General features: G+C 38.9%; 1 protein-coding gene across 1 annotated transcript in view; it reads right to left on the reverse strand.

Moving 5' to 3' along the window:
- Positions 1–5,354: 5,354 nt before the first annotated feature.
- The window catches only part of LOC126458108 (eukaryotic translation initiation factor 4E-binding protein), a 28,036-nt gene continuing 19,304 nt past the window's right edge, over positions 5,355–14,086 (reverse strand). Inside the window, exon 3 of the mRNA XM_050094937.1 lies at positions 5,355–6,047. Coding sequence (XP_049950894.1) covers positions 5,995–6,047 — 53 coding nt within the window. The 3' untranslated portion in view covers positions 5,355–5,994. The remainder of the gene's footprint in view (positions 6,048–14,086) is intronic.

The raw sequence follows: 14,086 nt of genomic DNA on the forward strand, positions 1-14,086 counted from the left end.
ACTCCCAGATATTTTACAGAAGTAACTGCTACCAGTGTTTGTTCCGCTATCATATAATCATACAATAAAGGATCCTTCTTTCTATGTATTCGCAATACATTACATTTGTCTATGTTAAGGGTCAGTTGCCACTCCCTGCACCAAGTGCCTATCCGCTGCAGATCTTCCTGCATTTTGCGACAATTTTCTAATGCTGCAACTTCTCTGTATACTACAGCATCATCCGCGAAAAGCCGCATGGAACTTCCGACACTATCTACTATGTCATTTATATATATTGTGAAAAGCAATGGTCCCATAACACTCCCCTGTGGCACACCAGAGTTACTTTAATGTCTCTCCATTGATAACAACATGCTGTGTTCTGTTTGCTAAAAACTCTTCAATCCAGCCACACAGCTGGTCTGATATTCCGTAGGCTCTTACTTTGTTTATCAGGCGACAGTGCGGAACTGTATCGAATGCCTTCTGGAAGTCAAGGAAAATAGCATCTACCTGGGAGCCTGTATCTAATATTTTCTGGGTCTCATGAACAAATAAAGCGAGTTGGGTCCCACACAATCGCTGTTTCCGGAATCCATGTTGATTCCTACAGAGTAGATTTTGGGTTTCCAAAAACGACATGATACGCGAGCAAAAAACATGTTCTAAAATTCTACAACAGATCGACATCAGAGATATAGGTCTATAGTTTTGCGCATCTGCTCGACGACCCTTCTTGAAGACTGGGACTACCTGTGCTCTTTTCCAATCATTTGGAACCTTCCGTTCCTCTAGAGACTTGCGGTACACGGCTGTTAGAAGGGGGGCAAACAGAAATATTTTAGAGTTACCCATAATACTAGAGGGCATATCATTTACATAAATAAACAGGTGTGGAACCAACACTGATCCCTGGAGCACCCCCCTATTTGACTCTACCCCACTCAGACCTGCGGGCTTTCACTTAACAATAAATGAAATGATAGTTGGTGTGGTGGCCCTCAACTACATCCCCTCCGACTCAACATTGAAATATTAAAAGTTTTGGCTGAGTTCATTATCTAGTGGCTGGGATACATAGTTGCCACTTTACAGGCCAAATACTGCTGAGTCTACAGTATACGATAAGAATACACACATGAATCAGCAATTGTGAATTAGGAATGTAACATATAAATTTATAAATGAAAGATTGCAGTTAAATAAAATCTGCTGGTACTATCTTAACAACTTGAAATGATGAGTACGATAGTAGAAGTACTTTTGAAAATGTGGTATATTTCTGCAAAAGGCTTATTGGTGTTGATGGTCCAGCAATTAAATAAAATATAAGTTGAATAGCAGGGAAACAATAGATTGGTACTGCACGTAATTAGCTATGAACAACAACATAGCTAGTGAGATATTCATTTCTAAATGCAAACTACGTCTTCACTGTAGAAGCTACGGAAATCTCACAAGTGCACAAATCCTCACTCCGAAGTATTTCTATCTCTCGCGACCACGCGCAAACGACTCCACACTCTCCAAGTCTCCCTCGTGACCATGCTTCTGTCGCGCCGTCGCGTCCAGCACCGTACTGCCCCGTGCCGCACTCTCCCAAACTACCTCGTGTCCTCTCCGAAAAACCATGCTCCTCCCCAACCTCCATACATCTTTCTTAGTAACAAGTGCTGTGATTGGCTAGAGCGCTCCCTCCATGTCTCCAAGCTAACGTGCACTCACAAACATATTGAAAAACATACCAAATACTGGATTTACACTTAAATACTAGAAATTAAATAACTATTCCTACGGCTGGACCATAAACATGCTCTAACACACATTATTAAACACATAAACCAATTAAATAAACATATATCAAAGGAATAGCAACAAAAGGTAGGCGAGCCATTTTTTCATGTAATTGTGGAGTACTTATGGCCTGACACAATTGATAGTAATCAGCCATTTTGACCTCAAATAACTCATGTACTATTCAAGTTACATGCCTGTAATTTACACCAATTTACGTTTACACTAATAACTTTTTAAAGACACATCTATCGATAAAATTAGATGAAGCGTTTATAATTTGGAAATTCATTGCTGGGCATTACTTGTATAATTTACCGTCAGATCCTAAACTTCAAACTAATAAAGATATTGAAAATCTGATTACACGATCAGAATCATTGTGCAAATAATAGTAATGTACATGTTTCTTTTTGAGGTATCATGATTCATCTGACTACTATTAATTTCTATACGAACTGTGAAATGTCTGCCATTAATGTTTCACAAGTCCGCCATCTTTGGCACTCCCAGCGACACAATGGAATTCCCAGCCACACGGCTGGACCATGTGCTGGGGCTACCCCTCTCATCCAGCTGATGTTTGATATCACGTGTTTGCTGCCGGCCCCGGCTGGCCGAACAGCCTGTGCGGTCACGCCAACTTAGAATATTTTCAGGGCGCCACAATTCGCCTGTTACCTCACAGACCCCACATCACAGCCATTCTCAACACTGTGAATAATGACCTTTTGCTGTCTGTTATGAAAGGAAGACGTGAACCAATTGTGAGCTACTCCCCGTATTCCGTAATGGTCCAACTTCTGGAGCAATATTTTGTGATCAACACAAACACCTTAGTTAAATCAAAAAACATGCCTAGCGTTCAAAATCTTTTGTTTAACCCATCCAGTACCTCACAGAGAGAATAGAATATGACATTTTCAGTTGTTAAACGACTTCTAAAGCCGATCTGTACAGTTCATAGCGAAGATGAGTTATCCTTACATACACAGCCTTTTCAATAACTTTAGCAAATGCTGATGGCTTAGAAATAGGTCTAAAATTTTCTACATTATCCCTTTCTCCCTTCTGATAAAGTGGCTTTTCTACTGAGTACTTTAATCATTAAGGAAACTGACTATTCCTAAAGGAAAAATTACAAATATGGCTAAGTACAGTACTAACATGTGCAGCACAGTACAAGCCAGTTTCCACAAAAGTTGCTGCAGAGGTCTTGGGGAATATGTATTTTTCTTTAATGCAATAAGCTGAAAATGGAGCTTCAGATACCATACGGGAAGAATAAGTTTAGGACTTTCACAGGCACTGTTCCAGTTCTGCAATTACTGCTCGAAATTCAGCCTTTTAGATGAACAATGAAACTCCTGAAAGTGATCGTTACCATACTGGTGACAATGTCTAAAGCGGAGTGATCTTTCTCTACCCAGAAGAGAATAAAAACTTTTCTGCTAAGTAACGAGTCAAGATAGGCTGATAGCATTCTCCAACAAGGACTTCATTCACAGCATTGACGATTTTTGTGAATGCGTTGTTGACAGATTCTCTGCTTCTAAGGAGAGAGAATGGGGTTTTCTTACAAACATTCACTGTAAGATAAGCATCTTTCCTCTAGCAACTATTTTGTTATTCAGTTTTCGCCTTTTTATGTTAGTTAGATGGATCTTTGTTGTTCATCTTCCTGTGAACCCCCACGAAAAAAAATCCATGAACTGTCACTGTGTCTTTGCCATAAGATTGGCCAGGATCACAGTAAATTTTTACAGTCAGGCATTTATAAAATTACTTGTAATGGTCGCAGTTGCTTTCATGTTGGACACATGGAAAGTGCCTTTGAAACAAGATCTGAAGAACACACAAATACCTGCGTTTTTGGTGAGTATTTAAAAATTAAAACAGAATAAGAGGTATAGTAAATAATTTGCACAATTGCATACTGCTTCTAAAAGTAGATACCTCAACATTTTGGAGGAACTAGAACTGTTTTCTAATGAGACACAGCATCCTGACCATGTTCTTTACAAGCAAAGTGTCTTCAACCAAATCTCTGAGGAACTCATTTCCTGACATTTGTGTTGCTAGTGAGAAGTAATGCCAGGTACCATTGAAGATTTGGAAAGATCAACAGTATTGCTATCATCTATGCATCTATTGTGAATGCACAGCATATGGAGCAGTGCACTACTCCCTGGAAGAAAGCCTTTTACTTTGAATAGCATAAGAACTGCAGCAAAGTTGAAGTAACTTCTCAAGTAACTACTCAAAGTATGAGTAACTTGCGCCATTTAGCAACGACTGCTGCACTTCACTATCTTCTCACTATAAATTATGAAATCTGCTATTTTATTTAAGTATTTCCAAAAATTTGCTTCTTTTCATTACTCTATGTCCATCCCCATTTCACTTTTGTTACTAACTGTCCCAATCAAAATATAAACTGGGATATGAGAATCTGGACAATTGCATGTTCTCCAAGTTTATGCCATCTTCTGCCTTTATAAGGTCTGTTTTTCTAACCCTCATAATATATTCAATTTTAAAATGATTTCTGTAATCCTTTCTCTTTTTTAAGAAAATTTTGTTAAATTTTGACCACTCTGAACTGTCAGAAAATGAATACAACTGAGAATTTTTTTCTAAGAGTTGTACTTTTAAATGAAATTCATTTTAATTTTTTTTCTTTTTTTACATTGGTTTGCATGTTACGTCTGCATGAACGACTCTTAAATTGCTATGCATCCTATATATGATCAGTTAAAGCAGGCATTGCAGTTTTGGCTCTGGTTATTTTTACATGTTTTGACTTTTTGCAGTGCACCAGAATGGGAGGTATATTGTGTTTTTGTTACAACTTCTGTCACTCGTTTTTAATTTCATCTAGTAACTTACTTCCTTTTACTTCTATTGTAGAGTCTGAAGATAGCTCATGCATAGCTGAAACCGGTAATTCTATTCAAAAAGCTGTGTGATTGTGGACATTATTTAATGCCCTTTTAACTTAAGTTAATGCAAAATTAGCAATGATGGGAAATCTGTTTCCTTGGGAGTACGATACATGGTGGTACGATAAGAAAGTGATGCAAGAACAGGAATATAAAATTATATTACTTCCACCTATTTTATGATGTCACGTCCATCTTAAAAATGAGATTTGTCACCCTTAATGTTGAATCTGAAACAGTAAACAATTTGTAAGCTGCAACTAACAGGCTCTCGTCTGTGCAGTAGTAATGAACGAAGGCCGTCCAATTACTTATCTGCCTGTTTCTGGTCCTGATCTAATGGCTTCAATTTATTATGACAACAGATATTTACTTTCTCTTGTGTAAGAAATTAATTTACATTTATCACGACAGTACATAGCTTCTTTTTGAAATAGTATACAGGAATGTTCCTCATGCCATGTTGATAACATTTCTTGTTCTCTTTTCTTTGTTTTTTGCATCTTACATCACCTGAACAATTTGCGCACATTTTGGGATATAAAATAAAATGAGGGTCTAGATGGGCAGGGCAAGAAGAACATGTACAATGCTAATGAGATTTAGGTAATAATAATTCAATAAGGCATTTACATGTTCTGTTAAAAATTGCTTTATTGAGATCTGGCTGAGCCTACAATCTCAATTATCACACAATTTGTATTTAAATGCACCCAGTGCACCAAATATTTTACAACCTCCAAATTTGAAGGGCAAGATGGAACATGTGCACACACTTAGGGACTAGTTCCCAGGATGGAGAAAGATTGCAGTCTTACAATAGTGACATTCTCCAACTGGCAGTTCATATCATAACATGGCACTCACATATAACTGCAATACAAACATCCATTAGCCAGATAATTCCTGCTACCAAACAAGCTTCACAATTAATATACCTATTTTGCACTTATATCATTTTTATGTTTTTTCTTGGTGCTTTCTTTAAAGTAGACGTAAAAGTAAGTAAACAGATTAAACAGTAAGGTATTACAAAATTCTGTAATAAAAAGCCACACACTGTAACCCAACTATAAACTGACTTAAGCAGGGCACTCCACATGAACAATACTTTCCATCAGAATACCAGTACCAATCCCTGATCGTGAAAGTTGATTGCAAAGTAGCAAGATGACAGTGCTATAGACAGACAGGGAGAAAACTGTTTCAGTGCAAATAGCATATGGCACTTGGCAGGATGTTGCCTGTCATGTTCTTCCACTATGTCCACAGAGCACTACAACTCAATGGCAAACTGGTCCTGGGGTTCCTCCAGAATGGGTTCCACCTCTGAAACAATATAACAAAAATTCCAAGTTCACATATTTGTAATTACGCTCATTGTTAATACTGAAAGCACTTGTGAGGAATATTATAAACATGAGAATGACCAAATATGGAATGAATAAATTTACATTTAAGTATTATTTCAATTAGTAGCGACAGGAAAATATTGCAAAAATAATAAAGCAAAAAATACAGGTTTTTTAGTGAAATAACATGAAACTGGCAAATTTTTTAATATAATTTTTCAAAAATCTGTTACTTTCCCAATAAAAATCTTATACTGAGGATGGCAGTTGTTTAATATTTGTAAACAGTAGTTAATGAATGCTGAAATGGTTTCTAATCGCAAGGATGATGTTCATCTTAAAAAAATAGTTCTTTTCATATGTAAAGAACTTTGACATGATGATGAAAATATCACCAAATTTGGCCAAAAATTCAGCACCAAATTTAGCCAAAAAACAACACATATTTTGGCAAGACACCAATACCAAATTCAGAAAAAAAACTAACAACAAATTAGACACCAACCATGGAATGTGGGGGGAGGGAGGGGCTCAAACGCAATTTGGGGGGGGGGGGGGGGGGGCAACCCAGCACAAAATCTGACAAAAGCCAACATCTGATTACATGCTTTTGTGCAATGAATAAGCTTTCTCTTAATGATAAATTACTCCAAAATATTATTTCATATGAAAGCAGTGAACAAAAATAGGCATAGTAGGCTAATTTACTGATATATGTTTACCACCAAAATTTGCAATAACCCTAATAGCCTATGTAGCCGAAGTCAAATGTTTCAGCAGGTCATCAATATGTTTCTTCCAGTTCGGTTACTCATCAAAGCACACACACCCAGATATCTTGAATATTCTGCCTTAGTAACAGACTTTTGTTCAAAGGCTATATTTATCAAAGGTGTTATGCCATATACTCTTGTTTTCTCAAAAGTTAGTGAGAGACCATTTGCAGAGAACCTCTTGAAATTTACTGAAAGACTTTATTTACAATTTCCTCAGCTAATTCTTGATTGTTGGATGTGATTACTATACTTATATCATCATCAGAAAAAACAACTAGCTTTTTATCTTCATGAAGATAAGAGTGGCAAGTCATTAACATACAGGGTGATTCAAAAAGGATACCACAACTTCGAAAATCTGTATTTAATCAAAGAAACATGATGGAACGATGGACAATTAATCGTTGTGCAGACATTCGAGTGACATCAACCTGATACTCAATCTCGTTACACACTCTCTGGTAGCATTTCCGGAGTAACAGCTCGGATAGCTGCAGTTACTCTTTCACTAAGTGGGTATTACACGACGGTCTGCTGTGAACAGCACTAGTCTAGCGCAACGGCCATCTAGTGGTAGAACAGGTGAAACTACGAAAATTAGCAAACACATTATCCGTGCACCAGAACAGACAGCAGTTCTAAACTGCCGTCAATCCGCGTATGCACACCAGGTAGTGATAACTCGCACATGCACAGAAGGGAGTATGGTAGTGCTTTCTGCTTGTTGTTGGCTTATTTTTAGGTGGCTAGTGGCTAATTTCAGATTTTCGGGTTGGGGATGTTCCGCATTTTTTCAGTAAGTAGATTTTCATAAATGCAGAATTTTTATTTTATTATTTTTTTATTTATTTATTTTTTTTCAACAGCAGACTTTTTTTATACTGGCTGTTTATAATGATAAATGGTGATTTTTGATTTGTATTGTACTGCCTTAGCTTATGAAGGTTCATGTTGGACTTGATTTCATCTGTTGCTTTATTTTAGCATGCCGGAAAGAGAAACTGGCAGTGATACGTGAGAAAGTCTGTGCAGTTACGCCCAGTGCGGCAGATAAGAACTGCAAAATTCTGAGTAGCACATACACAATTTCCAAACCCTGAAAAATAACACAAATGCACCTTTAAGTACTGAGCATTTAAAGTTTTGCAAATTGCATGGCACACATCAACAACAACTTTTGAACTGGTGGACTGTGCTATTCTGTGGCTAAAAGCCAAACACTTAAAAGATTCCCCAGTCACCAGGAAACATAATGTTATAACCAGTCTGCAACATAACAGGGTGTGTACCGGTATTTTATTGGTGTGGTCACAAAACATATAAACATACGATTTAATTCCCACTTTCGAGAAGGTGAGAGAGCCTCCCTCATGAATGTGTCACACTTGCTAATTCCATCTTCTATTATAGACAGCAGATTCCCGAAACAGGCCATGTCCATCCTCACAGAATTCCAAAATTCTTGTGGATCTTCGGGCTTCAGTTCTTTTACAAGCAGTGAATACATTCTCCTGTCTTCATTCCTTCTTTCCAGCCAGGGTCGAACCCAGCAATGTCTGGCTTTTCGTTTTTGTCGTCGTTCTGCCCTAATCCGAAGATTTACTGTCACTGTCTGGGTAAAATCTCCAAAAACAAGTGGGTCCTCCATGTGCAAAATGTTGTATAAATGAAAATTTAGATACATATATACCTGTGTAACCAAGTACCGTAATATAAAATTAACTGCTGAGTCTGTAATTCAGAATAGTAATAACTCAAATAAGAGAATAACAATTACTTAATAAATGATGATCAAAGACAATTTCTTATTAAATAAGAACATTGAGCTCACAGAAATAATTTGAAGGAATGATGTTCCAATACATCATACGGTCCCCCTAGATTTTCGCATGGTAGAACGAACAACTTTATAAGAGATCAGACAGTTCTGTTTGCGTTTCGCATGTTATTACCGTCTACTGCACATGTGCGCCAGGTATATCCCAAGTGGATGGTGTGATGGGTCTAAGTGAGCCAGTATGTAGTTACAGATATGCCCACTTGGGGCGCTGGTGCAGAAGTGTGCGGTTTTGGCGCATCGTGTAACACGGGCATTAGTTCTTCCATGTTAGCTGGTAGAGGTGGTCGAAACACCATATCTTTAACATGCCCGCCCTCCCCACTCCGGATTGGGGGGGGGGGGGGGGGGGAAGAAACATCACACAGGACATAGGTCAGGGCTTCTTGGAGATCAGTAGTGAAGTATTCTGTCATGAGCTGCCTGGTGGCAAAGCCACTGCTGTGGGTACCTTTCATTCAGATAGGCACGGACAGATAAGTGCCAATGGGTTGGTGCCTCATCCTGTCGCAATATGAATTGGCATGCTTCTTCGAGTTGAGGGAAAAGCCAATTCTGCAACATTCACAAACAGGTACCTTCAAAGAAAAAGGGACCAAAAACTTTACTGGCTGAAATGGTGCAGAAAACATTCACCTTAGGTGAATGATATTCATGTTGGCTTCTTTCCCGTGGGCTGTCAGTGCCTCATGTACAGACACTGTGCCGACTGACTTTCCCTGATGTGTGAAATGTTGTTTCACCATTAAGCACAAGCTTTGAAATGAACTGGTCATCTGTTTCCATTTGCTCAAGGACAAACTCACAGAACTCTATTCTTTCCACCTTATCAGCTTTGGAAAAGGCTTGAACCAATTGTAGACAATAAGGTTTCATTACTAATCTTTTCCTTAGGACCCTCCGAATGGTTGGTTGCAGAATTTTCAGTTCTCTGCTAGCTCGGTGGGTTGATTTTCCTGGACTGCAAGCAAATGCTTTCTGAATACAGCCAACATTTTCTTCACTCATGCATGGCTGTCCAGAACTTTTCCCTTTGCACAAACACCCTTTCTTTGTGAATTGTTTAGACCAACATACAATGCAGTACCTATCAGGAGGTTGAACACCATACTTGGTTCACAATGCATGCTGAACAAATGTAATTGATTCACTTCTGCCATACTGAATAACACAAAAAGCTTTTTGTTGAGCAGTTGCCATCCTTGCACTAACGACATAAATGAAGGTTATGTGGCTAACAGTGCTCCTAGTGAGCAAATGAGCAACCAAATGAAACTTCAGAGCCTCCCTCAATTGACAACAGAAAGTGTGCAGCTCCCCTTTTCTTCTTCGCAGAGTTTTCGATTTTCAAAGTTGCGGCGTTCTTTTTGAATCACCCTGTGTATTAAGAATACAGGACACCATTCTTGATACCTTCCCAGTTAGAGGACTCTGCCCATTTTTACATGTTACATGTACTGTTAATTTCAACCTTCTGCATTCTTTCAGTTAAATATGATCTGAACATTTATGCACGGTCCCACTCATACAATATTTAAGCTTATCCAAAAGAATTTCATGATCCACACAGACAAAAACCTCTGAGAGATCACTAAAAATCCCAATGGGTGATGCTCAGTTATTAACAACATTTAATATTTGAACAGTGAAACCATATATAGCATTTTCTGTTGAAAAGCCTATCTGAAAACCAAATTGACATTTTGTTAGTAATTAATTTTTACAAATATGGAAGCTACTCTTGAATATGTTACTATTTCAAAAATTTTGAATAAAGCTGTCAGAAGTAAGATTGGGGAAGTAGTTTTTAGCATCAGACTTACCTCCCTTTCTGTGCAATGGTTGAACAGTCTATCCGGAAAAGTGTCCTGTTTCAGTGAACTGCTACATACAGGGTCCCAATTACTGAACTATATGAAATAAAATCGTCATAAGTTGTGAACGGTTTGCGTTAGGACATTCAAAATGGGCTGTTGGTCATGGGGCACAATGGGAATTAGTATGCTTACAGTTGTTTGGTTTTGTGATCAAGCCCACTTTCATTTGGATGGGTTCGTCAATAAGCAAAATTGGTGCATTTGGGGGATTAAGAAACCGCATTTCGCAATCAAGAAGTCTCCTCACCCTCAACTGGCGACTGTGTGGTGTGCAATATCCAGTCAAGGAATAAGATGATTTCATTCCCACTTTCCAAAATGACTCTTGATTTCGACAACATGTGGTTCACGCAAAACGGAGCTCTACCCCATGAAAGCAGCTGAATGTTTGGTATTCTGGAGGAGCACTTTAGGGACCGCATTCTGGCTCTGGGGTACCCATAGGCCACTGGCATGGGCCTCAATTGACCAGCATATTCTCCAGATCTGAACACATGCGACTCCTTTTTGTGGGCTACATTAAATACAAGGTATACAGCAATAACCCCAAAAGAGCTGAAAACAGCCATTCAGATGGTTATCGACAGCATCAATGTTCAGACATTTCAGCAGGTCAGTTCAATAATTGTCACCCTGTATGTGGCTGAGAATCGTACTTATCTGTTGGGAACAAACTTTTAGTACTCTGTTGGAAATGCAATCAATTCCACACGAGCTGAAACAACTACTCCACCCAAAGCAGAATGTAGGTCACAAAGCAAAAAGGTGAAAAACTGACATGCTCTACATCATTACAAAATGTCATAGTCATGAACTATGGAACAAGTATTAATGTAATGTAATGTACTCTATCTGAATGTGGCTTCTTATCAAAACAGATTTTGCATGAACAATATTTGTGAAGAGAAGAGACTATCGCCATTATGAAATGTTCTGGCCAGCCGACTAGTCGATTCTTACCCGCAGCTGTAGGGGCGAGTTCAAATGGCTCCGACACGCGCGCGCGCGCACACACACTATCAATATATGCATACATGGAAACAGAGGTGGAATAGGTTCAAGAAAGACAAATTTAAACATACGATTGATCTTTCAGTTTCCACGAAAAGAAAAATGTAAAAGGCTATGTCGTGCATAATATGGAATGGGAAAAGACATTTAAACACTGTATCAGGAAACCTCAGGGAGTCACACCTAGTGATACGTGGCTGGCGACCACGGGGCCCCGAGCTGAGTCCTGGCATTGCTTCCACTTACTTATGCCAGGCTCCTCACTCTTATCTTTCCTATCTGGCCACCCTCGGCCAGCTCTTGTTCTTTTCCGACCCTGACGCTATTAGGTTTCGAGGGCTAGGGGTCTTTCATTTTCCAACCTATACTTCTCATGCAGCGTCTGACCCGGAGCGGGCGGCTGCAAAAGGCGTCTGTATCCCATGTTAGGGGCGGCCTCCAGAACTGCGGAAGGCAATGGAATACCACCGCAGATTATCTTCCCTTCATAATGCAGTCTCCATTTTATGCACAAAAAATGGCTTCCTCTCATGTTAAATCAGTGTCCGGAGGTAAAATAGTCCCCCATTCGGATCTCCGGGGGGGACAACTTGAAAGGAGGCAAAAAATCAAAACGAGAATTGGTACCTGGAATGTCAGAACTCTGCTACAAGCAGGAAAACTAGAAAACCTTAAAAGAGAGATGGAAAAGAATCATATGGACCTCGTAGGAGTTGCTGAAGTAAGATGGAATGGACATGGAGAGTTGCAGTCAGATGAATATGTATTCTACTACTCAGGAGGAGAAGTAAAAGGAATTAATGGAGTAGGAATGATTATGACAAAGGAATTGGCTAAATGTGTGGAATATGTAGACTATGCAAATGACCGGGTTATTGGTGTAAGGCTGAAAGGAGCACAAAAAGATTTACTGATTGTCCAGGTGTATATGCCAACTTCAGAACATGATGACCAAATTGTAGAGGAAACGTACAATGTAATAGAGAGAATAATGGACGAAAATAAAAAATGCTGCAAAATAGTAATGGGAGACTGGAACGCCATTGTGGGAGAAGGGAAAGAGGGAAACATAGTAGGCAGTCATGGTCTTGGAAAGAGAAATGACAGAGGTGAATGGTTAATTGACTTCTGCAGGGAAAGGCAGCTGATAGTGGCAAACACATGGTTCAAGAACCATAAGAGGAGGCTCTACACTTGGAAATCACCAGGGGATAAATATAGAAACCAAATCGATTTTATACTGGTAGAAGAAAGATACAGGAATGGAATCAAGAAGGTGCACACATTACCAGGTGCAGATATTAATAGTGACCACAACTTACTTATGGCAGAAATAGAAATAAGAATGAAAAAACTGAAAAAGGCGACAATGGTGAAGAAATGGGATCTAGAGAAGATAAGGTCCAACAAAGAACAAATTACAGAAATGCTGTCTCGGGACTTTCTAAACACATTACGAGACAAAGAAGCACCTGATAATGCCAACGAGTACTGGAATATGCTGAAAGAAGGAATCATTAAAGCAGGACAGCAAAATATAGGATATGTAAAAGGGAAAAGGTCAAAAAAACCATGGGTCACACAAGAAATGATTTCCAAGATGGAGGAGAGAAGAACATTGAAAATCAAGAACACTGAAGATGCAAGAAAGATATACCGAAGGTTAAATAACGAACTGCGAAGAGAAACAGAGCAGGCTAGGAAAAAATGGCTAAAAGAGGAATGTGATGAAATTGAAGAACTGGACAGGAAAGGAAGATACGACTTACTATACAACAGAGTAAAGACTATGACATGGGAACAAAACAGAGCAGGAAGTGCTACTATGGAAATTTTGAGTAAAGACGAAGAGGTAGTGTATAAAGATCGTGACGATGTCCTCCAGAGATGGGAAGAATATATAAAAGAGCTATGTGACACAAATAGCAAACCAGAAACTCTGGAACTTGAATCACACAACAGTGTAAGTGATGAAGAGAAAGGACCGACCATCATAATGGAAGAAGTAAAGTCTGCTATTGCTGCAATGAAAAATGGCAAAGCAGTAGGTACAGATACAATACCGGGAGAAATACTAAAATGCTTGAACCACAATGGAATAAGAGAAATATTGAGGTTATGTAATAAAATATATGACAGTGGTGAATGGCCTGAGGACTTTTTGACAACAGTAATGATTCCATTGCCGAAAAAAACAAGGAACCAAGAAATGCAGCGAGCACAGGACAATCAGCCTCATTTCACATGCAGCCAAAGTGATGTTAAGAATAATTAATAAAAGACTTGAAAAAGTAATAGAGGAGAATCTCGGCGAGGAGCAGTTTGGCTTTAGACGGAATACGGGCACCAGAGATGCAATAGGGCTCCTACGAATCTTAGGAGAAAGGTTTATTGAAAAAGGAAGAGACCTATATATGTGCTTCATCGATTTAGAAAAGGCATTTGACAATGTGGTTTGGGACAAGCTGGCGACTATTATGAGGGAAAAGAGAGTGGACTGGAAAACCAGAAGACT

The sequence above is a fragment of the Schistocerca serialis genome, chromosome 2, assembly GCF_023864345.2.
Source record: "Schistocerca serialis cubense isolate TAMUIC-IGC-003099 chromosome 2, iqSchSeri2.2, whole genome shotgun sequence".
Lineage (NCBI taxonomy): Eukaryota > Metazoa > Arthropoda > Insecta > Orthoptera > Acrididae > Schistocerca > Schistocerca serialis.